Source organism: Haliaeetus leucocephalus, unplaced genomic scaffold (genome assembly GCF_000737465.1).
Source record: "Haliaeetus leucocephalus isolate CR32 unplaced genomic scaffold, Haliaeetus_leucocephalus-4.0 Scaffold696, whole genome shotgun sequence".
Classification (NCBI taxonomy): Eukaryota; Metazoa; Chordata; class Aves; order Accipitriformes; family Accipitridae; genus Haliaeetus; species Haliaeetus leucocephalus.
This window is the reverse complement of record NW_010973132.1, coordinates 3,401,244-3,424,401: the sequence shown is the minus strand read 5'-3', so window position 1 is coordinate 3,424,401 and position 23,158 is coordinate 3,401,244. Positions and strand designations below refer to the sequence as shown.

Here is a 23,158-nt window from a genome sequence, read left to right as displayed (position 1 = left end):
ATGTACTTGTCCTTTCCAGTGTTTCCTTGCTTACTTCCAGGACACTGACTTTAGAGGATAACAGCTGTTTCCTAGGGGTTGTCCCTAAGAATTGGTACTCTTAGGAGGTGCTCTGTGCTGCGCTAGCTCAGTCCGGGGTTTGACACACCTTCTGCTCCAGGTAAGAGTGAGAAATATTTGCAAGCAGCAGCAAACATGCTGACCTGTCTGTTTCTTGGACCCTCTTAATTCTTTGGTCTCCTCGGTATTATGGCATGCTTGGTGAAAAATACTCATTCTAGCAATATGGCTTTAAATTAAAGAGGTGATTCCTGGCTGCTTGCTGTCATGTAGGAGAAAGGACTTGCTGGATGATGCTGAAAGAAGATGAGGGTTTTGTGTGTATTGTTCTCCCTGTCTTACTAGCTCAGCCTACGAAATCCTGTTTTAAGAAGCTGTTCACTTCTGTGTTCAGATCCCAGCATGCTGAAGCACCCACTTTGGTGTTGTTGAGAGCTCTGGCCCTCCCTTATGGTGAGAAGAGGGGGGGTGATTCCTGGGAAAGCTTCCAGCACTGGGCCAACTGTGGAAACAGCTGGGCTTTGTGCCAGCCTTTTGGAGGGAGGGGGAGCTCAGAGCTGGTGCAGTGAGTGTATCAAGCAGGGGCTGGTGTAGCCTGTCGCCTTCCTCAGCGTCTTGCTGCTGCTCCTGTTTCAGGAGAGAAACTACTCTTTACAGAGCTGTGGTCAAGCAGAGACTCGCTGAGAGGGTTGGTAAAGGCTCCTGATGGCCTTCTGATAGCAATAGGCATGAAAGAATCTGACATAAGAAAGAATCTGTCATATGCTGGTGCTCCTGGCTTGGAGGAGGAGGAGTTGTTCCTGCCTGTGTTAAGGGGGAGGGGAAGTGTGATCTCTGGATAAGTAAAGATAAGGGAGGATTTGGGGAAGATCAGCCAGAAGAGGAAGAGCCTCTATGGGGAGGTAAGCTTGTGATCTCCATGTCTCACCTAGCAATCTCTGCAGTCCTTGTTCTAGACGCTGCAAAATAAACTGCGGTATTTGGGGACCATGGCTGCAGACCCGCTCTCGGAGCTTCAGGATGACCTGAACCTGGATGATACCAACCAGTCCCTCAGCCAGCTCAAACTGGCCTCCATAGATGATAAGAGCTGGCCAGCAGATGAAGCCCCTGCTTTTCCTAAATCGGGTAAGTATCCTGCTTGTTTGGGGTCTGGGTTTTGGCCAAAAAGGAATTGTTCTGCAGCACTGTGGTCATGTCTACATATACAGAGAGCCCCAGCTCTATTTGAAAGCTTTAGAGATGCATTAATCTTGCACCACACCCAAGTGAATTAGCCCTGCCATTGAACAGCACTAAAAAGCTCAGAGCCAGCTGATGTAAACATATTCTTCTCAGTCCTGTGGGTGGCTGCACTTTGGTGCTGACAGGACAGACATGCTGTAAGTCCTTGAGTGTCCTCTGTTATGGTCTCTTGCAAGATAGTTTGGCCTTCCTGAGTGGAAGGGTCTTGAGCTTCCATGTGGGAGGCGGGGCTGGAGATCTGAGTTGTTGCTCTGAAATCCTGTGCTATGGACTGCTGCCCAAAGAGGTCAGGGAAATTAGCTCAGGGCCATATAGGACGGCCATCCATCAAGGGACGATGTTAAGATCCTCCTGCTCTAAAAAGCCATGATGGTGCCCTTGGCACTTGGGTTTTGGTCTTTGCGAATGTTTGTGACGCATCTGAACAGTCATTTTTGAGAGGGTGTGCAGTCTGAGGGACGTGTATAGACCTCATAGGATTGACAGGTCTCTTTTGAAGTCATTGCTGCTCTTGCCCACTCAGAATTTCAAAGGTGGGTTTCCAAGGTGGACAGGTGCATACCTTAGTCCCTCCCATGTTGAAGAGCCATTTTTTTCTCATCCCTCTGTCTCTAGCGTACCCCTCGCCAAGGTGCTCCAGATCCCTTCTCCTAAGTGCTTGTTCCTTGTGTTTTGTGCAGAGGACTCCAAAGGCTCCCCGGAGCCCGTCACTCACCTGCAGTGGGATGATCCCTACTATGATATCGCACGGCACCACATTGTGGAAGTAGCAGGTAGTGATATTTCTGTTTTCTCCTTTGATGTCCTTGCAGCTGGGCTGAGGAAGGTTCTTTCTAATGGGTTTGTGGGGGCACCTGCTATATGCCAGGCCCAAATGGCAATGACAGCTGGCATTGTAAAGAGGAGCACCAAACTTCTTGAATGTTTGCAATATGTGTAATTTTCTTGTTGACCTTGGTTAAACTTGCATTCCTTCTTGGCTCTTACTGCCTTGATTATATTATTAGGAGGACTCGGTTGCTTTTGCTGAATTGTTTTAGATGTGGCACTTGACTACATCCTGAGCACAAGATGTGTTTTTTGCATGATAATGCCACAGAAATTATCTAGTTACAGCAGTACTGTTGCAAGGTCCTCAGCTGACTGAGTAATCCACAGTAGGTCTGGCAGCTCTTTTACATCTGAATGGCCAGAGCTTGCCATCCTGTCCAGAAACAACGTCTACAGAAGTCTGAAATAGAGGGAATAGGCCCATGGGTCACTGCAAGGAAAGGCTTGACCATTCAGAGTCACAAGCATTCGGATTTTTTCTGTGTGGTTGTCTTATCCGTATTATTTTAATTATACTAACCCTTGGTGATTTACTGATGGGACCTCCATAAGAAAGAGTTTTGGGGGTAGTTTTTAGGTTGCTGTGGTAAGTCTGAGGAAAGGGTAATCCCAGTTTGTCTTGCGTTCCTTGTTTTTTAAAAAAAAAAAGCGCCTCTTCAACCTGTTGTGACTTGATTCACACTTCCTCCTTGATTACCTGTAGCCACCTCCTACCCCTCCTATTGCCATTTCTCTGTGCCTTGGTGCCTGCCCCACAAGTGAATTTGCAGTGAAGCAGAGGCGCAAGCTGGAGTCCCCTCTGATTCAGGGTTGTTCTGCAGCGAGGGTTTGACCACAGAGGGAAGATTCACAGTCACTTACCTTGGTAAGAGTTGTCCTGACATCATTCTTCTCTGGGCTGTCCTCTAGAATGAGCTTTCTCTCTCCTAACCTCTCATGTTACATCTTTTGGGGAACAAAAGGATAATGGCACACTCAACACTTTGTTGTTCTTTGTCTTCTGTGTGCCTCTGGCTGCTCGGGTTGACAGACCAGGTGTTTAGCATTTGGGCCATTATGTCTTGTAGATTTGCCACAAGTGCTTTCATTTGCAAATGTGTTACTAACCTTCTTTTCCATGGGGCTGGAGTTTCAGGACTGGGGTTAATAGAGTTCTGCACCCTGGCCTCCCTACTGCTGAAACTGGGAAGGGACAGATGTGTGGCTCCACCGTTTCAGTGATAATAGCTCTAATATTTGGAATGCAAATGGCAGAGGTAACTGGTGTTTCTGGGCTCTGGGAGCTGGTGAGTTAAATGATACTGTTGTGTGCTTCAGACAAAGTGCTTAGCAGAGAGTTTAGATCAGAGACATTGATAAGACTGGAATGTCAGCCCAAACCAAGGATGTACTTTGTGTGCTGCCTTCTGACGTAAGCACCAGGCTTTCTGCGGGATTTCTGTATCCAGGTAACATTTTTTTTTCCCAAGCTCTCTGAATGAAGTATCACTCCAGCAGAGGTGTGTCTCAATGGCTGTTGGAATGCAGCCATTTGACACGTTGTCTAGGATAGCAAATGAAGAATTCTTTAACTTCCTGAAAGGATTTTGGGGTGATATGATGGCTGACTGGGAGGCATGCCTGCATTCTGAAAGAGATCTCTTCCTTGTGGTGGTTTAAACTTGTGTTTCTAGTGAGCTCTCTGTCTCTGTACAGTGCAGAAGCAGCTCAGAGAAGCTTCTGTTGTTGGCTGGTCCTGGCCAATTTTCACTGGTAGCTGGTTTATCTGAAAGCCTGTGATGGTCCCACACACAGAACGTGCTGCAATGCCTTTCTTGGCATTGAAAGAGCTAGTAGCACAGCTCCAGATAGCAGATGTGCTGCTCCATAGTTTTGAGACTTGCTGTGTCTCATCTCCTGAAAGCAGGATTTATGAAGTTGATCAAAGGGGCCTGAGTTGTAATCTGGGCTCTGGGGTGAAGCTGTTTGTTCAGTTTTCTTGGTCAATAATTAATAACGTTAACTGTTTGGAGAATCAGACAGGGTAATGTTCTCTGGGCTGTTGTTGGAGGCAAACAATCCAGGAGAATCTGGAAAAATCCTATTAGAAGTAGCCTGGAGAATCAAAATCTCACTAGAGGATTAATATGAAACTGTTTGGATCTGACTCTACTGACAAGTTGTGCTTCTCGGCACCTTCACGTGCAATGAATGCTCGCCAGGCTGAGACTGAAACAAAATAGCTCCACGCCCAGTTGTCTTCTAAATATTAGCAAATGGCAGCAGACCAAGGGTAGTTTTGTCCATTTTGCTGATTTATGAGCTTTCTCTCCCGTGTCCTTCCCTTTTCTGCACTTCAGAGCAGAAAGCATATGGCTAACTCTGTTCCTGCCTTCCCTGAAATATATTCTGGGACGATGATGCTATTTTGAGACAAAAGCAGAAGACTAGTTCCCATCCTTGGGCTGAACTCCGTGATCCCAGGGTTATCCTGTGTGGTCAGAAAAGTAATTGCTTCTTGCAGGATGGGTGCATGGTGTTAATAACTTACTAAAAGCCCATTTTTGATGACAAAAAGTTAGTGCACTAGTTTTCTATCTGACCTTAATTTCTGATGCAGTTCAAGGCACGCTGGATTTGAGTATCCTGGCTATCTGGTGTAAAGAGGGAAAATAATATTGAAAAACATTTTGCAGAATTTACTAGAAAAACAAGGGCTTTGGTTTTGTTTTTCACTTACAAATAGTGCAGCAGTTTCATGGAGACTCTCCTTTGTGCCCTATGCTCCTGTCTCTTCTGGGAGGACTGGGATCTTCCTGGAAGAGGCTGTCCATGGGGAAGGAGCAGGCATGTCATTGCTGTGCAGTGGTGTGTCACAGGAAGATGGCAGCAAAAGGCGTCCAGGTCACAGTTCTGAGGGAATACCATAGCATTGTTATGAATCAGAATATTTTCATTTTGGGAAACCTTCTTTCGGTTCTGGGATTCAGTGCTTTTCTGAAGGAAAGAGATGATACTCTGCCTGTCCTTTCAGACCTGCCTTAATGTACATGGCTCTGGAGATGTCTCTGTGTGGTTGTGCTCTTCTTGACTCCGAGTTCCTCTTTTTGTGGGCATTGTAGCAGAGAAATTCATCTTTGCACGTGGCTAGAATTTGGAGCAGAAGCGGCTTGATTTCACTGCACAAACCACTTCTGCAAAGTGTGGGTTTTTTCCTTGCTCACATTACATAGTGTTCGGAGGAGATGCAGGCTTCTGGTTGAAGACTGTTGAGGAACTGTCCCAAATTTCTGTTATGTTTAAGAGTTTCTGTATCATCCTGCTAATTCTTATATGGCAAAGGTGCTGCTTCCATCTCCTTTGGGGATGAGGCAGACTAGGGTGACATAATCTTGGCCTTGAATTCCAGCAGAGGCTGAATTGCAAGAATATGGCAGGTAGTTAATAACAGTCTGAAGGAGGTCTCTGGAGATGGCGGTGCCTGCTGGAAACATGGGGCTGTGTGGGAAGAGCAGGGCTCTTGACAGCTCACTGGCAATGTGTTTCTTCCTCGTTCTGCCCAGTCCGAAATAACCGGTCTCACCTTTGTGGTTAATATGCAAACCTATAGCTATGAGGTGCATCAGCGTTCCCATTTTACACAATAATTGGCTTTCTCCCTTTTGGAATAAGAAAACTGGGGCTTAACATAGGATTGGCTTATGAATTTTCTGCTGCTGTGGAGGCTAGAAGTTGATGTAGCGCTTGTCAGGAGAGTGGCCATCACTATTTACTTCAGCTATGTAGTCCCTGCCTGATGACTTTAAAGCTTTGATGAAGCTCAGAGCATGTTTCTGCTAGTTTTTGTGGGAAATCTGCCTCACACCATTAATTGGCAGTCTGTAGGGCTGCCCTGGCAGAGGAGTCGTGATGTTAGTGTGTGTAAGACCTGCGACTGAAATGGGAAAGCAAGGCAGAGAGCTGAGGGTGTACCTTCTTGAGTATTAGTAGATTGAAACTGCAGTTTCAACAGTATCTTATTTTCAATGGTGAATCTGGTACCAAACCTACATGAAAAGCAATGCAGCTGGCTGTCGGCTGCAGGTGCCAAAGTTGTAACTAGTGCTGATGATTTGCTTTTGTTGTCAGTGATTGACATGGGGAGGTTGAATCAATCTTTGAGCACCAGTAGCTGTTGTTTCACTAAGCAGGCAAAAGTAGAAGTTGCAGGCAAAACTTGTGATGAAATTATGTTGCTGTGTGTCTTTGGCAGCTAATGGGGCTCAGCAAAGGCCTCTGGTAGCAAGGGTCCTTTTCCCTTCCAGTATGGTACATTATTATTGGTTTCATTAATACAGGGTGCCTGCATTTCTGCTGCTTTTGGATGTAGTTTCTGGCCTTTTTTTTTTTTTTTTTTTTTTTTTGTAAAAGAGGATTTGTATGTTTTGGAATGATGAGTTGCTTCTGTAGAATTGGCCCATCCAAAGCAAGACGAGCTGGTGCACCATGTTTTGACATGTAAGATCAAGGGAGTGGAGAGTTTCTAAGGGATTCTAAGTTTCTAAGGGAGACCAAGGGAATGGAGAGTTTCTTTCTAGAGCCCTGCTCTGCTCAGGCTCCTGTCTTGATAGGCCCATGTGCATCTGTTGCATATATAGCTGTGGGAGTGATGGAAAGGGGCTGGGCATAGCAATAAATGCCTTCATAGACCCCTCCCTGCCCAGAGAAACCTTTTTTCTTTTTTCTAACTAGCAGTTTATTTTTTTTAATCAGAATCTACTAATTTTTTTTTTAAAGCTACGGGTGTGTTGAAGATCTAAATTGTCCTCATCTTCAGCTTATTAGTGAAATTTAGCTTCTTGCAAAACAGTCTGTTGGATGTGTTATTCATATGGCATGATGCCATTCTCTATACACTTCTGAAGTGGTTCAAAGGATCCTGACTTTCAGAATTAGTTGTGTTTAACCCTTTTAAAAGTGGCAGTATGGCAGTTGCCATTTTGCTGGTAGGGGAAGTGTAACAGTAAGGGCCAGAAACTTGACTATGATTATACAGAATTAGTTGCAAATTCAAGAAAGACATTCAGGAATCATGGGTTGCTATTACCCCCTCTAATTGTTAGCTAAGGTTGCTGTGGAGAGGAGATTGGGGAAAGATGAAGTAGAAGGAGCCTGGCTGCTGCAAGACAGCAACGAAATGCATCCCAGCGGCAATCTGGCTAGACTCTGAGACTTTATACTCAAGATTACTTTCTGGGAAAGGGTGCGAAGCTTGGCTTGCTTTAACTTTGTTTCTGTTCCTCCAGACCAGGGTGCACTTGATGGGGCCCAACCAGGTAGGTAGATTTTTTGTGGCACTAACATTTGGTACTGTAGCTGTAGATCATGGTATTCCTTTAGCATGACCGTGGCCTGTAGCTGGACTGTCTCAGGGGAGCCCAAACTTTGCTCAGCCTTAGGCTGCACTGGCAACTTTTCAGGAGTCCAAAGGCTGCACAAAATTATATTCTGAGGGCTGGACCTCTGCCTCAGGCACAGCAGAATCATCTGAGCCAAATTTTGCGTGTGGGCTTTACTTTGGGGCTCTTGGGTCTCAGTATAAATCCTGTTCCTCTTCTGTCATGGTGGTGGCCTGCTTGGACCAGTTCAGTTGGAATTCAGATTTACCTCCTTGTCACGTGTGCTTTGGAAGTTCATCCTGGGATTACTTCTTGTTCCTTCATATGATCTGCTGCTGCGCTCACGTGCTAAGCAGCTGGCGCTTAAACTGGATTCTCCAACTGAAAATAACTGTCACCTATTTCTTCTCCATTTGGCTGCAGAGATATGTTTTGGTAATTTGTTCCTCATTCTAGCCTGAAGCTGTGCTAGACTGCTCAGTGCTTGCTGAGCATTTGTTAATACTCTCTAGACTTCAGTCCCAAGCCTTAGGAATTTGGCTGCTGATGCTTCCGCACTTCTCAATGTAGATGAAAACTTCTCTTGGTGTGAAATTCTTTCTGCTGTTTCTGAGCAGCAGGCCAATACCTTCGCATAGTCCATGGAAATGCTGATCCTCACTGCCTCATTAGGTGGGCTCTTCTTCCCCCTTTGCCATATGCTTAGGCATCCTCCCACTTTGCATTCTTTATCTGACACTCTAGTATATTTTGTATCAGAGCTGTAGTCACTTGATAAGGGTTTATGATTCTGGCAGTGTTTGGATGTTGGGAATAGCTAGATGGAAGATGGCATGTATTAAAATACTTCTACTTTGAGCTCCTTACCTTCTTTTCCTGAGGGGCTAAATCCACTTCGGAATTCAGCAGGCAACTAAAATCTACTGTGCTTGAACACTGCCCAGCTGTGTCATAAGCTTGGCAGGAACCTGAAATTACATTAGAGAAGTTTTTTACTGACAGTGGCTCTGATAAACATCCTAAGCTTTGTGAAACTTGTGTAGTACTGTTCCAGAATTCTGTAGTGGTGTCCTCTCCTTGACTCTGAACTCTGTTAACTTTGCTGTTTTACCAATAACACTAGCTTTTGGTGGCAAGTTTTACCTGTCTGCATTCTCTCAGTATCAAAGTACCAGGATATTCCCATTTGAATGTTTCATTGAGGTGGGTCCTCAGCCAAGGGTACCTGATGAAGGTAGGAATGAATGAGCTGGGTGTCTGGACTGCAGTTACACTGCCAGTGAGTAGTATGACAGCCTCCAATCATGGCATAAAGGTTAACAGATATATTTCTGGAGAAATACCTAGAAATACTTAGCAGGATTTGCAGGTCAAGTGTATATTTTCTGTGTTGGCTGTACAGATTCATTTAATAGAGTCTCCATCTCAGGACAGTGCTACCTTGATATGAATTTCCGCTCTGATATGTTTGTATTGTTGCAGGTTTCAATCTGAAACATTAGCCTCAGTATTTAAACTTCAGCCTTTTTAGAAGTATGGTCCTGCACTGATGGCTTGGAACCACAGCAATGATATTCCTTGCCCCTTGTGTCAAAAGTGCACTGGAAATGATGCTCTTTGGGTGAGAGGAAAAACTGAGTTTGGGCCTTAAAAGCACCATAACAATGTTCAGGAGAATTATCATGTCCATCAGTGCTACAAGTTAATATCTCTTTAGATGAGCAGCTGTCTTGACTGGAGAGGCTTTGCATATTGGCTACTGTCTTGCTCTTTGTTGTTTAAAAAAAAAAAAAAAAGTATCTGAATTACCTTCTATAGGGACGTAGTTTAATTCCAGTGTAGATTGTAAGTTCATACTTCAAAAATATTTTCAAAAGTATGCACGTTGTTCGGGTGTTCTGTGAGTACTGATGGTATATAATTGTTTCTTTTTTGGTTTGTTGTTAACTATTGAGTGTTCCTCATCTGGGAGAGGTAGGAGACAACCTGAAAAGCTGAATGATTACTTCATGGTCTATGGTTGTATTCAATGGAAACTTTAGCTATTTGCAATTGCAAACAAGGGCTGAAAGCCTACGTACATAAGATTAATATTGCAAACAGGAAAGCAAACAGTACAAGGGATGAAGCATCTGGGAAAGATCAAACACCATAAAAACTTGTTCAGTTGGAGGCAGAGAGGCCACCTGCAGGCAGTTTCCTCCAACAGCCAGGAATGCATGGAATGGGCTTTAAGTTTTTGTTTATAACTTGGAACAACTGACTGTTCAGCTTCGATGCTGAATTTTGAATTTTGTCATGTCTGGAGGAACCAGACTGATCTGATATATGTCAGGTGGAAACAAGATTGGCAGTTGGTTGTTTTGAAAGTGTCTGTGTTAACAGGCTGAGCTCAGTGTGGTGAAACTGGAGCGAAACCCAGAACTCAGTAATGGGCGTGCTGGTTCCTGTGTAGGTCTCATGCATAAATTCATTCTGATTTGGAAGGCAAAATGGACCACTCCTTTTTCAGTCATCCAGGGGACTATAGCTTATCTTCTGGTGTACTTGGCCCTGGAAATTAACCAGGGGAAACATGGCTGGCATCTCCCCTTTGGCAGAATCATGGATTGTCTGTTTTTTCTTTACCAGCGATCCCAGACCTTTTCACCAAGGCTATATAAGGAATGAGATTCTAGACTTTACATAGGCCCTGCTGTGGGCTTTCACATCATTCCAGAGGAAGGTGTTTTAAGCTATGTGGTTCCTGACTTGTGACTTGTCAGGTCTGGAAATTAGTGCCCAGGAGCCTGAGCTGAGCATGTGGCCACCCAGAACATCGCATGAACATGGTGCTATACTGCAGTTCTTCACAACCAAGGCCTGCCTTGATCAAGCTTGCAATCTGCTTCTGGCCCTCAGACCATCCACTCTGGTGTGAAATGCAGCCTCTCAGTTAACTGAAGATAGCACCCATTCTGACTTTAGTACAGAGCTATGATCTGCAAAGATCTGTAGTCTTTCTGACCGTTCTCTTTCATCACTACAAAACTCAGCGGATTCTCAGATGCTACCATCTTCTTGCTGCTCTGTGCAGGCAGGACCCTTTGTCTTCCAGATAGAGACATATGAGTGGCTCAAGACCAGTGGGAAGAGTCACAATATGCCATATTCCCTGCCCAGGACTTTGTAGCCTGCACCTTTGTTTTATAGACAGCTTATGTGCATTAGACCCAGCCCTAAAGCTCACAGCAAGCTACCAAGAAACTCTGGGCTAGGCAGAGAGTGGGCTACCGTGGGATATGCAATGTGATGTTGGTCTTGTGGCCTGGCTGTGACTGTACCTGGTTTTTCCAGATGAGCCTTGCATCACTCTCTCCTAGTCCTGCATTCTGGGTCATGCGTCCTCCCTAATTGCCCCTTACCTCCGCATGTGTATGTCAATGTGATGGCCTATGCCACCCCTTTCCTGGTCTGTACCTAGTGCTGCCTCAGTGTCCCTAGCTTTTGTAGAGGTTCTGGCTTGTGTGCATCAGTAAATTCTGTCTCTTGTGTTGTCTGGTGAGTGACTTGAAAATGGGACTTGCGAGGGAAAAATGTAAGTGAACAAGTAGCAAGAGAATCTATTCTTCTGGCCAGGAAGGGGGTAAAAGAGTGTTAGTGGCATCTTAATGTCACAGCCGGCGTATGTGAGTTCTCTGGCTGCCATTTGCAGCACTAAGTGGTCATCTGTTACTAGCAGGCAGTGTTCCCAGAAACCTCAGGTTTGCTGTTCTGGGGTTCAGTTTGAGATCTCAGTTGCTGCACGGTGAGTGTAACCAAGCGGTAGCTGAGGGCCAGAGCCCATGCAAAGGTGAGAAAATGGCTGCATGCTCTGAATATTGTAAATCAGTGTGGGGAAAAGGATATATTTCAAGAGGAATGATGTATTGCAGGGCTGTCCCACATAAATAGCGATCCTTGCTGCTTTTCTGTGCTGTGGTCTGTATGAGATGGTTGTGCCGTGGGGGAGGAAGGAGGGTGGTGTTGAGTATAACCTCAGTAGCCCCTTCCACTGCTCCGTGCTCCTTCTGCTTGACAAGAAAACATAGCTCTTGGACCAGGGTGAATAGCAAGAAAGATGGGAAGACTTTAACCCTTCACACTAAAGGAACCATTTCATCTCCGCTGGTGCTAAAAAGCAAGTAATCCTTATGGAAATGGATTGGGTGTTGTGTCTGGGAGAGAACCAGACTTTCCCTCAAACTCTGTGTGTCCGAAAGATTTGTGACCTGATTCTTACTCTACCTAATCTCTCAATCCCCCTAGCATGTCTAGTAAGCTTGTCCATGCCCATCTGCTCAGGTTTTGTTCACAGGGCTGAGATCTCTGCTGGCAGAAGTCCACTGACCTATGAAGACTTGCTCTGGAGAAAACTTGGCTGCTTGTCTCTGAAGCCTCAAGTGGTGGCTGGGAGTGCCCTCCCCGAGATGAGGGTGCTTTATGGGTTATTTGGCTCCAGTGTGATGGGGACTGTTTTCTGCTGGTTTTTCACATAGAATGCTTTGTTGTGCTGCACTTTAAAGCTCCATCCAGTTCAGGTTGGAAAAATATCTCTGTGGATGGAAAATCTAGGAAGCAGTGAACAGCTTGTTCTGCAATCCCCCTGGAGAATCCAGCAGCCTTACTTGGTCCTTCTGTAGAAGAGGCTTATGATGATGCTTGCTTCTCATATCTGGGATGTGGCTGGGACTGCCCTGTTTCTAGGAATATCTTGGTTTCCAGGGTATGAAATGGCTTGGTTCTGTGTGCAGGACTAAACTTCAGGTGAAGCACGAAACAAATGCACCAGACCACAAGCAGTTAGTCTGGGACTGTGTGCAGGACGGAAGGAGTGGTTATCGTGCCTGTGAGGGGCAGTTTTCCCTGTGTCTCCCTGGGCACATGTGCATCAGGAGCAGTGCCCAGGGACAGCTGTTGCAGGATTAATGCTCCGAGTGCTCTGTTCTGTACTTGAGGCCTCCATCCCTATGTGTCCTGAGGCATCCTGGCTTCCAATCCTTCCTTTTCTTTCAGGGCTGCAGCACAGACTCTGTTTTCCACTTGCGTTGTTGACTTGCCTGGCCCTTGGTGTTCGGGTTTCTGCTTCCATACTAGGCCCATGGTAACTCTGCTGAAAATCAGGTTTAGCTTTCCTGGCAGTTGTGGCAATCCAGACTTCTGCCTTGTTATGGCAGTTTCCCATTCTCTGTTTACCCCTTGCTGCCAAGAGCACAATGTAGTCCTTAAACTCCCTGTAATCTCTGGCACTTCATCTGCAGGTGATGACAAATACGGAAGGAAAGTCATTTTGTTCAGTGCCTGCCGGATGCCCCCAAGTCATCAACTTGATCACGTGAAACTGCTGGGGTGAGTAGCATCGTAGGAGGCTGCTGCTGTTAACTTCTTAAGCCTGACATAATTCCCAGGTGCTGGATTCCTGGGGCCAGATCTATCTGCAGTAACTTCTTTAGCTGGACACGTCCTCCCACAGTGCTTACCTCCATTGCTGGGGATGCAAATCCTCTGCTATGGCACACAAAATGAGTCCCAAAGGGAGGAAGAGCCTCTGTGGCAGAGCATGAAGCGAGTTCAGCAGTTGTCTCTTCTCAGGTACCTGAAATTCACACTGGACCAGTATGTGGAGAGTGATTACACACTGGTGTACCTGCACCATGGCCTGACCAGTGAGAACAAGCCATCCCTGAGCTGGCTGCGGGATGCCTACAGGGAATTTGATCGCAAGTGAGTAAGGCTGCAGCAAGCAAGGATATAACATGCTGTTCTGTAGCCTAACATAGAAGATCTTCCCCAGGCCCCCCATGTAGCTGGGTGATCATAATTTACTGTCACTTATTTCTGCTGCTTATTGAGGTGAGTTGTTGTTTAATGCAGGCTGAATCCATGGGATAAACAGCTCCTTCTGTAGTTACATCCTTTAGGCCAACAGGCAAGCAGCAAAACCAGGACCAGGGCAAGTGTGTCAGCCGCATGGTGTAATTGTTGCTTCTTGACGAGGCTGAATCTTGGAATAGAGTAGAGCGTGCCCTTAGGCTGCTGAGTAGCCTGACACAGCTACGAAGCATGGGAGGGCAGAGGCCGTGGGTGCTGGCAAGTGGTGAGGCTCAGTGCAAAAGGAATGGAGCATCCAGGGTGCCTTAATCTTGTGGAAAGGTTGGCTCCTCTGCTTAAAGTGCAGCTCATCCTTACTTAGCTTGTCTTGGCAGGTACAAGAAGAACATCAAAGCCTTGTATATTGTGCACCCAACCATGTTCATCAAGACCCTGCTGATTCTCTTCAAGCCTCTGATCAGGTAGGAAGCTGTCCTGGTTTCAGCTGGGATAGAGTTAACTGTCTTCTTAGTAGCCGGTACAGTGCTATGTTTTGAGTTCAGTATGTGAAGAATGTTGATAACACTGATGTTTTCAGTTGTTGCTCAGTAGTGTTTAGACTATAGTCAAGGATTTTTCAGCTTCTCGTGCCCAGCCAGGGCACCTGACCCAAAGTGGCCAATGGGGTATTCCATGCCATGGGACGTCCCATCTAGTATAGGAACTGGGAAGTGGGGGTGGGGAATCGCCGCTCGGGGACTGGCTGGGTGTCGGTCGGCGGGTGGTGAGCAATTGCCCTGCGCATCATTTGTACATTTCAATCCTTTTATTACTACTGTTGTCATTTTATTAGTGTTATCATTATCATTATTAGTTTCTTCTTTTCTGTTCTATTAAACCATTCTTATCTCAACCCACGAGTTTTACTTCTTTTCCAGATTTTCTCCCCCATCCCACTGGATGGGGGGGAGTGAGTGAGCGGCTGCGTGGTGCTTAGTTGCTGGCTGGGGTTAAACCACGACAGAAGCACTCACTATAGGAGGCTCACCCACATCCTCAGACTGCAGGGGAATAATGGGGCATTCTCAGTGGGGTACAAGACGAGCGCAGACTGCCAAGCCTACCCTGAAGTCTCTCACCCTATGATATCTTCTCCTATTTCTGAGCTCAGAAATATTCAGACACAAGAAGTACTGCTTTGGGAACCTACAGAGTTTGCAGTTCTGTGCTGCTCCCTTTCTATCCAGCTAAGTAGAAGTAAAGTGTTGCAGGCTCTGCTAATAATGAAAAAGGAAGTGAGAGTATCAGTCCAAATTATACTTAATTCATTGTGTTCATGCTGAAATTCTAACTCTGTAAAATAATTGAAAACAAAACCTGCTGCTGAAATTAGGAAGGAGAAATCCAGCATTTTAGGAAGCCTGCTGCTGCTAGGGCTTCCAACATGAGTTGGAAAGTCTTGGCATCTCCTGGTAAAATATATGGAGTTGGAGAGCTATGTGGGTGACATCTCTGCTGCTCAGCCATACCTGCTGCTTTGCCCCATTGATGTCTCTTGCAGACCCCTGCTCTCCTTGCCTGTGAAAAGTCCATTCTGATACTGAATTTCCTGATTCCTCACATACCTACTTTTCTCTTGTTTTTCAGCTTTAAGTTTGGACGAAAGATTTTTTATGTGAACTTCCTTAGTGAGCTGGAGGAGTATGTGAAGCTGGAACAGTTGGGGATCCCAAGCCAAGTGCTGAAGTGAGAATGCTGCTGTCTCCCATTTGCTTGGGGCTGTGTGAGAGGAGACTTTTCTGGAGGAATGGCAAGGGGAGGAAGAGATTGTTCCACTCAGGCAGTGGTTTTGGAGGGAGTGGTGACAAATTGACTGTTGTTTCTCTCCATGCTCCTTCCTGTGTGTCCTTAGCCCCAGTGCCCAGTTCTGTCCTCCAGTTAAAAATCCTCCTCCAGTGGAGCACCAATCCTGCCTCTCCCACTCACCCCTCAGGGGCTTTCTGCAAGGTGCTGACCTTAACACTGACCTGGAGCTTGTGGTGTGCATCTGCTGCATCTGGGCACCTGCTTTGCTCACTCTGCACAGTTCAGCTTATCTTTGGGGCTTCCCAAAGTTGCCACAATCTCAGTCCTACCAGATTGATTCCCTGTCCTTAACACATACATGCAACTGTCTCATCACAAGCAATGGTGTCCTGGCCTCCTGCCCATGCTGTCTGTCATTCTCAGCTACTCCAGCTTCTGATTCCGGATAGATACTTCTTTCTCCCTGCTTTTTTCTGGCAACCAGATGTTTGTTCTTGTTACCCCTATGCTCCAGAGTTGCCTGTCCCATTTTTGCATAGGTGGAATCAACCATGCTAGGCAGGAGCTGTTCCACTGGGTGTGCAGTGGGTCAAGTGTAGCACTGGGTTCGTGCTCTTTCTAGGAGGTGGAGTGGCTTTTTACTAGTCTGTGTTTTGCTACAGGTATGATGAATATCTGAGATCTCTGCAGAAACCTTCACAAGTGCCCCAGAAGCCAACACCCCCGCGCCCACCGCTGCCAAACCAGCAGTTTGGAGTCTCGCTCCAGCAGTGAGTATCTCTGGATTGTGTTGCTTTTGCCCTTACTTGCTTGATATGAGGTCACTGTATTTACAACTGAACAGCAGCAAAAGTGGCTGTAAAATTTCTTGCAGTTCAGACTACCTAAAAAGCTTTAATCATTCTTCTGAGGAACTCTGCACTCATGTCCAGATCCTGACTGACTCAGTTCAGTTCCACCCTCTTGATTCCCTGGCTAGATTGTATCTAAATGAGGATAAGATTTTTTTCTGCAACTAAGGGTCACTAAGGGAGGAGCAAAATAAGGGCCATGGGGATGGCTTTATGCCACTAGAAACTTCCTTTAAGCAAAGCAAGTCTGTAGCAGGCTGGTGGAGGTGTCTTTAGGGCTATGCTATTTTGATTGAGCAGTGCTGCAGATCTGTTACTTATTTTGTTCCATATCATAAATTCTATTTTTAAAGCACTTCTTCTCACCCTTGTACTGATTCCCATCCCCCCCATTCCTGCACGGTGACACAGGCAAACACAAACACTGGCAAGGGCTAGTGATACTGGCTAAGCGTTGCAGGTATTTTTAACTTTGAGCGTGATTTTTGCCTCCTTGGCGAATGATGAGGAGCCAGTACTGTGTGGCCAGACAGATCCTCTGAAGCAATCTGGGAGCACATTCCCCAGCTTCAACACAACATTTCCAAATGTAACTCCCGTGATGCTGTGTGCCTGAGCTTGTTAGTAGCCTGCGAAGGGTGAACAGCTCCATGCTATCAAGTGGTATAGTCAATCCAACGTGAGGGTGGCAGCGAACGCCTTGGCATCACTAGGTCTTCCCTGACAGCCATTGGGTTGATATATCTTCTGTTACAGAAGTGGGGAGGGTAAACTTACACCATATATATTTCTCTCGCGTGTCAGCTTTCTGCCCTTGCTCCTATGGGGAAGTAAAAAGGAAGCTTAACCCTTTTCATCTGATTCATAACTAGCAGCCTTGCCTTCTGGGAACCCCTTTGCCCTGGCATCTACAGGCTATGATTTTTACAGAAGAGAAATATTCCTGTGGTGTAGTAATGAGCTCATACTTGCTCCAGTGAATGATGTAGCATAATGGGTGAAGAGGAGAGAAGGCTGGAATAATGGACAAACCAGGGACTGGGATAGCAAGATCCTATGTGGTAGAGCTTGTGGGGGCAACTTCAAGATTCAGGGGCTGCATGCAGGGCAGGGAGGACCAGTCATTTTTAACCTTTTGTCTCTTCCCACAGTCTCAGGGAGAAGAACCCTGATCAGTCTCCTGTTCCTCTGGTGGTCAGAGACACCATTGCTCATTTGCAGGAGCATGGTAAGTGTTCAGGGGAAGCTGCAGCCCCTCTTAATTCCATGTCAGTGGCCTCTCCTCCACCTAAGTTCCCATCCAGAGTGTGGTAAGATAAAGAAGAACAGCAGTCTAGAATAAGCTGTAAAGGCCTGAACTAGGTGAGTTAGCTTTCAAGAGAGATTGTGCAGGGCTTAGGAGACCTCTTTCTTCCAGTTGTCCATACTGCCCCTTGTATAAGAGCAGCAAACTGCTCATTGTGTCCTTTGCCTGGTAGCAGAAGCAGAAAGAATTGCCATACTGTAAAAAAGGGACTTGCTGACATCTGTCTGAATGCCCCACAGCATGGATTTGTGATTAAGACCAGCGTTTTTAGAGACTCACATGGCTGATCTTTCTTCTCCATTTGCTCTCACTTCACAGCTCTTGCTACAGAGGGGATTTTCCGGAGATCAGCAAATACACAGGTTGTCAGGGAGGTGCAGCAAAAATACAACATGGGTAAGTACCCAAACTCAGCAGAGCCCCTCTCATTCCTGAACTACTACTGTCCAACTGGAATTGTGTTGGAACTAGTCTATCATGGCTTCTGTCCTTCTCCGATAGGTCTCTAGGTGAGGCCCCACCAGGGTATGGCCTGAGTTGCAAGGGAAAAGCATCTGACACTTCTGCTGCGTGGAAAGCATATTGCTTTCCACTGATGTTCCTCTTGCTGCCCTTTTCCTTCCTGAAAATTTCGCTGTTTCTTGGGGTGGGATATACCATCTTGGTCTGGTTATTCTGGAGGGACTGGAGATGACCAGGAAGAAACTTGGTCATCTGTTGCATTTGATGACTTCTAAAGATGTAGTGCTGGATTCAGCAGTGCTTTGCATATGTTTTTGGGACACGTTTTTCCCCTCTGCTAGAAGATGTTTTGCTTCAGTACCCTCTCTGTCTTCTTTAAAATACTGCTTCCCTAGTTCTGGACTCTGACCGCTATGTACCATTCTTTGGAGGAGGTCCTGCTTTGGTCAGTGAGCACTGAGTCTCTGCTCTACTTTCTCAGGTGTGCCTGTAGATTTCCAGCAGTATGAAGATGTCCACCTCCCTGCTGTGATTCTCAAGACCTTCTTGAGGGAGCTACCTGAGCCCCTCCTCACTTTTGGCCTCTATAGCCACGTTGTCAGCTTCCAGAGTGAGTTGTAACAAGAGTGTGCTACTCCTTGAATGTTGCACTGGCCAAGGGCAAAGATATCTTTTGCAGGGGGGGCAGTTCTGCATGGGATACCCTGTGACTGCAAACAGGGCTTTCATCAAGGTGGGTGCTGAGGATTCCTCATGGACTTGCTTGTCCTATCTCTCTTGATTTTTAGGTGTAGAAGAGGTGAATCGTGTGGATGTTGTTCGCAAAACACTCCAGACTCTGCCAGAAGAAAACTACCAAGTGCTCCGTTTACTGACAGCCTTTCTGGTGCAGGTGAGCTGCTCCGAAGGTGGGCAGTCGTATTCTAGTTCAGTTGCCAGTGCCTTGCATCAGCTTTTTGACTGCCTGCTCCCTCTTTGCCTTTGAGAGGCAATAAGTCTAAAGCTAGGAAATTGCCTTTCTTTACCTTATGTTCTTGTTATACAGAGATCAAGAATGATCATGATGAATTAGCCTAAGCAGTTGCTTCTCATAACTCTGAGAAGTGCAGGCAGGCAGTAAGCCCGTGTGGTCTGTACCACGGACGCTGGAAGCTCCCCAGGGTGGAGGTACAACTGCAAAATATCTGAATAGAAGATTAGACTAGAAGAGGGGTCTCAGATCCGCCCTACAGAGCTTTCTGCTGCCAGGGCAGCCACTGCAAGGCTATTCTAGCAAGAGGGAAGATCATTTTGTTTTGAGTGGTGATCTAGACTGTAGAGATACTGGCTGACAGTGCTGTTGGTCCTATTGTTATGGTATGGCGCGGTGGTTAATCCATAGTGGCAAATGGCAAGATGCTGCTCCTCACGTCCTGAATGCTGGATGTCATGTGTGTTCCCCCAAGCTGCCTTCTGGCACTGGGCCTTCAGCTTCTCTCCTCCCATTTGCCCTTGGGAGTCTGTCAGCTCTGGCTTTGGGGAGGGTAGAGGGCAGCTGCTGTATTGTTCTGTAGGATTCACAACGGTCTCTTTCCTTCCCGCGTAGGTCTCTGCTCACAGTGACAGAAACAAGATGACAAACACCAACCTGGCAGTTGTGTTTGGCCCAAATCTGCTGTGGGCCAAAGATGTAGCCATCACACTAAAAGCCATCAACCCCATCAATACCTTTACCAAGTTCCTGCTGGACCACCAGAAGGAGCTCTTTGAGGATGTGGAGGCCTGAATCCAGGCCAGCCCACACCAGCACACTGTGCCCACCTTCCACCTTCTTTCCCACCTTGTCTTGGAGCTGTGACCAAGGTGTCTCCAGCGCAAAGGGACCATTGATCCTCTGGGTGATGAGCAGAGCGAGGGCTGTGGAGATGGTGGAGAAAGTGTGTACGTAAGCGAGCAGGAGACCTGCTGCTCCGGATGGGGAGGGGAGCTGGTCTCCCAGCTGCTGAGAGTGGAGTCCTAACCCACCTGCCAGTCTGTGCAGCTCCTCCAGGGCTCATCACCAGTCTGCTGCCCTATCAGATGACCTGCCTTCCTTTCCTCCTTCCCTCACGTGCAGTTTTTCTGCCCTCCTGGTCCCTTCCTCAGCAAAGATCTTCTTTCTTCAAGCTCCCAATAGCCTCAGCTCACCCCCCTCGCCTCAGCTGGGCTGTCTGGGCTAGGGCAGGCTTGCTGGGTTTTGTGGCAGAGATGTTCTTGCTGCGAGTGCCATCTCTCAGCACTGGATGTGCATTCTGCCTTTCCCCAGAGGCACCTAAAGCAGGGAAGGGAGCCAGGCAGCCCATGTGCTTCAGGTAGCAGCATGTCCTGCACTTGCAAACACCCACTCCAGACCCCATGCTTTTGGCAGGCAAGTGAAGGACAGGCTCACGGCACATGGGCTGTATTACCTGTCAGACTCCAATACAAGGAAGCTGAGTTTAGCCCAAACCCCTCTGGGATCACCAACTCCAGATACTAGTCCGTGTTTGCTGGGGTGTAGTGGGTGAAGTGCCTCCCATAGTTACCCACCTCGGGCGTGTTTGTCCCTCCAGCAGCATTTCCAGCCCGGCTGGGAAGGTTCATGCCAGACCTGGCTGTGCGGGGAGGGGGAGGTTGGCTGGGGCTCTTTGACAGCTGGTGAGCCTGGGTGGCAGGGACCCAGCGCCCCGCTGGCACTGAACCACTGAACGCTAAGAGGATCACTGCCTTTCCCTGTGGCAGCAGCACAAGGCCTTTTACTCCTCTGTCAGGCATGTGTATCTGTGCTGACTGGCACAGACCGCCTTGGTTAGTTGTCTTTTTGAGTAGACCTTTCCCCAGCACATGAGAGCATGGCCTTTAGGGAAGGTCTAGGGACTGGGGCTAACACTCATCCTGGAGTGCATGAGGCCTGGATTATGAATTTCTGTCCAGGTGCCGAACGCTCATGTGCCAAAGCTGTGAGGGAACAGCTATTCCATGCCAAGGGCCTTTGCCCCATCTCCTCCTCGGTTCATTCCTTCCTTCCATGCTACCTTGGAAGCCTGGTTAGATGCATCCTGTGTGCTCTGGGCACGGCTGGAGAGATCGGGTTGTCCGCAAAGCAGGCTCGGAGCGGGGTGAGCCTGGCCCAAAGCAGCTGCAATGCTGTTAGGGCATCACTGTTGGTTTTGGGTTGCAGCATTCCCGTTATCTGAGCTAAAAGAGATCCCTCTCCTTAGTCTGGGCCTGGCAGGGTGTTAGCAGGGAGCTTCTAGCCTTAGTTCACTGGTGTGTTTTTATCTTTTTAACTTGTGCCCTGCATGCCTGGGCCAGGTCTCCCTGATGCATCTGGCCACAGGGACAAATCTTTTGGACCAAGCAGGACTAATTTTTAAAAAGCTACTGGATGCTAAATAGAATTTGGTTTTTCATAATATTTTAGTCTGCCTTTAACACTGACCAAAGGTCAGTGCCCCAGTTGTAATCAAAATAAGTGACATCTGCTGTAGGAATTATGGAAATTGCTCTTTCTGCTAAGCTCTGGAATGGGGATGGGTGCGAACATAGGCAGCTCTGCAGGGCAGCACAGGTCCAGCCAGCTGGCTCGGAGGAGGCACACCAACACGTGGGTGGGAACAGTGAGCATTACTAAGGCTGGAGCAAGAGATATTGTAGGAGAGGGCTGGCTCTGATCCCTTCTAGATACTGGGGGACTTTGCCCTGTGGAGGCTACAAGGCTGCTTAGTCTCCCACTGCCAAGAGTAGGAGTCTTCCCTGTTTGGCCAGGTTATGAATTGTTTCAGCCTGAACAATTCACAGCAGTAACCAAATAAATGTTTTGGAGGTAGGGATACTCAGCTCCTAATTCACCTGTGATCTCTGCTACAGTAAGTTAGCAGGGCTGATGTGCTGCGGAGGAGTAATCTCCTGGGATGGACAGTGTGGAGAGAGGTGTACTTGTCCCAGTGTTTGTTTTAAGAGGGAAGGCTTTCTGGACAGCCCGGGAGGAGCGTGGAGGCTGAGGCAGTCCATTGCAGCCCCTTTTTCCCTGCAGGCACCCCGCTCTGTGTAGGCTTTGGTATGGGGGGAAGACTTGGTGCTCTGACTCTATCTGCAGCTGACACTGGCCTTGCTTATATCCCCCTAGAGAAAAGGCAAACGCAGCTAACTTCTCCTGGGACAAACAAACCCAAGGTTGGCAACTTGGAACGGGAAGTGCCTGTGTGTCAGGGCACGAGGCCTTGGCTCCCTGGGGAGGGTGGCACGTTCCAGCCCTGCAGAGCAGCAAGGACTGTTCCCTGTCCTGTAGCGAGAGGAGCAGTGCTGGGGGTGAGCAGGGATTGCTGCAAGTGTCCGTGTTCTGGCTGGAGTTTGTTTGGTGGGTGCTTTTTTTTTTGGCCTTTTTTTTTTTTTTTTTTTTTTTTTTAAATTAAATTCTTGAACTAATGTTTCCTTTTTTAGCAAAATGGAGACTGGTGCATCCCCTGCAGGCAGGGATAAAAGCCTGCTCCAGTTCAGTGCCTGCAGGGAGCAGATTTGGAGGGTGTTCAGGAAGCTGCTTCTGCTCATGGTGGGAAAATGCAAATCCTGGAAGGGACCCAGTGTAAATATCCCCTTTTCTCTGCTGCTCCTCGTGCTGGAGCTGCTGGGAGCCCTGGAGCAGGCACAGTAACCAGGGTTGCTTTACTTCTGCAGTCTGCTCTCCTGAATGCCTTGTATTGAAATATCCCTCCTGTGACTTGAGCAAGGAACTGGCCTGCGCCTGCCTGCAGCCCAGGGGGTTAAATTCCCCCCTCGCCTGGTCAGCCTCCTCACACAGGCAGGGTGCTGGCTGGGCTGGGTTTCACTGCCACGTGTAGGTGGGGGGCTGTATCTGATTAGGGTGCTGGTCTTTTGTCGGTTTTCTCCTTGCTGTAGAGCTGCCCAAGGGTCTCTTCCCTGGCTCGTCTTTCAGGTTAGCTATTAGCCATTTCACCCTGTGGGGGTACTTGCTCCACTTCAACCTTCTGCTTTTTAGCACCTAGACCATTCCCCTCTGCTAAGCCTCCTGCTGTCTTAATGGCCTCTAATCACTCCCTGCTCCCTGGCCCAAGCTATGTCCTGACACCAGAGCTTTTGGGTGGTGCAGGGGGGCTGGGGCCACCTGGATGCCTTGTGGCAATTTTTGCTAATTTGAGAGAGCCGAGGGCCCTTTTGGTCCCTCTTTCCTCTTCTATGCGCAGGGGCTCCTGTGCAAAATTTTTGGCTTTGCTTTTGTTGCTGGTGTTTGCTGTTTTCTTTTCTGTTGATGTTCATCAGGTGCAGGGCTGGGGTTTTCACGGTTCACATTGTTTATTTCCTTCTAATCTGCACCAATCTTATATTTCACAGTTTGCACTTTTTGTATTTCAATAAAAGTCAAAATGTAATCCCAGATACAGGTGTGTCTGTCA

General features: G+C 47.4%; 1 protein-coding gene across 2 annotated transcripts; it reads left to right on the top strand.

Annotated features, from left to right (window-relative positions):
* Positions 1-423: 423 nt before the first annotated feature.
* Positions 424-21,694, top strand: ARHGAP1 (Rho GTPase activating protein 1). Of its 2 annotated transcripts, XM_010580124.1 has the most exons (13): positions 424-748; positions 1,005-1,188; positions 1,986-2,078; positions 12,773-12,860; positions 13,104-13,235; positions 13,718-13,804; positions 14,970-15,068; positions 15,791-15,898; positions 17,131-17,207; positions 17,604-17,681; positions 18,229-18,357; positions 18,536-18,639; positions 19,333-21,694. In XM_010580124.1, the coding sequence occupies exons 2-13, from the start codon at positions 1,050-1,052 to the stop codon at positions 19,510-19,512; spliced, it is 1,314 nt and encodes a 437-aa protein (XP_010578426.1). In that variant the 5' UTR covers positions 424-748; positions 1,005-1,049; the 3' UTR covers positions 19,513-21,694. The 2 variants fall into 2 exon arrangements, with proteins under 2 accessions (XP_010578426.1, XP_010578425.1); XM_010580123.1 differs by having other exon boundaries at positions 424-1,188.
* The last annotated feature ends 1,464 nt before the right edge of the window (positions 21,695-23,158 follow it).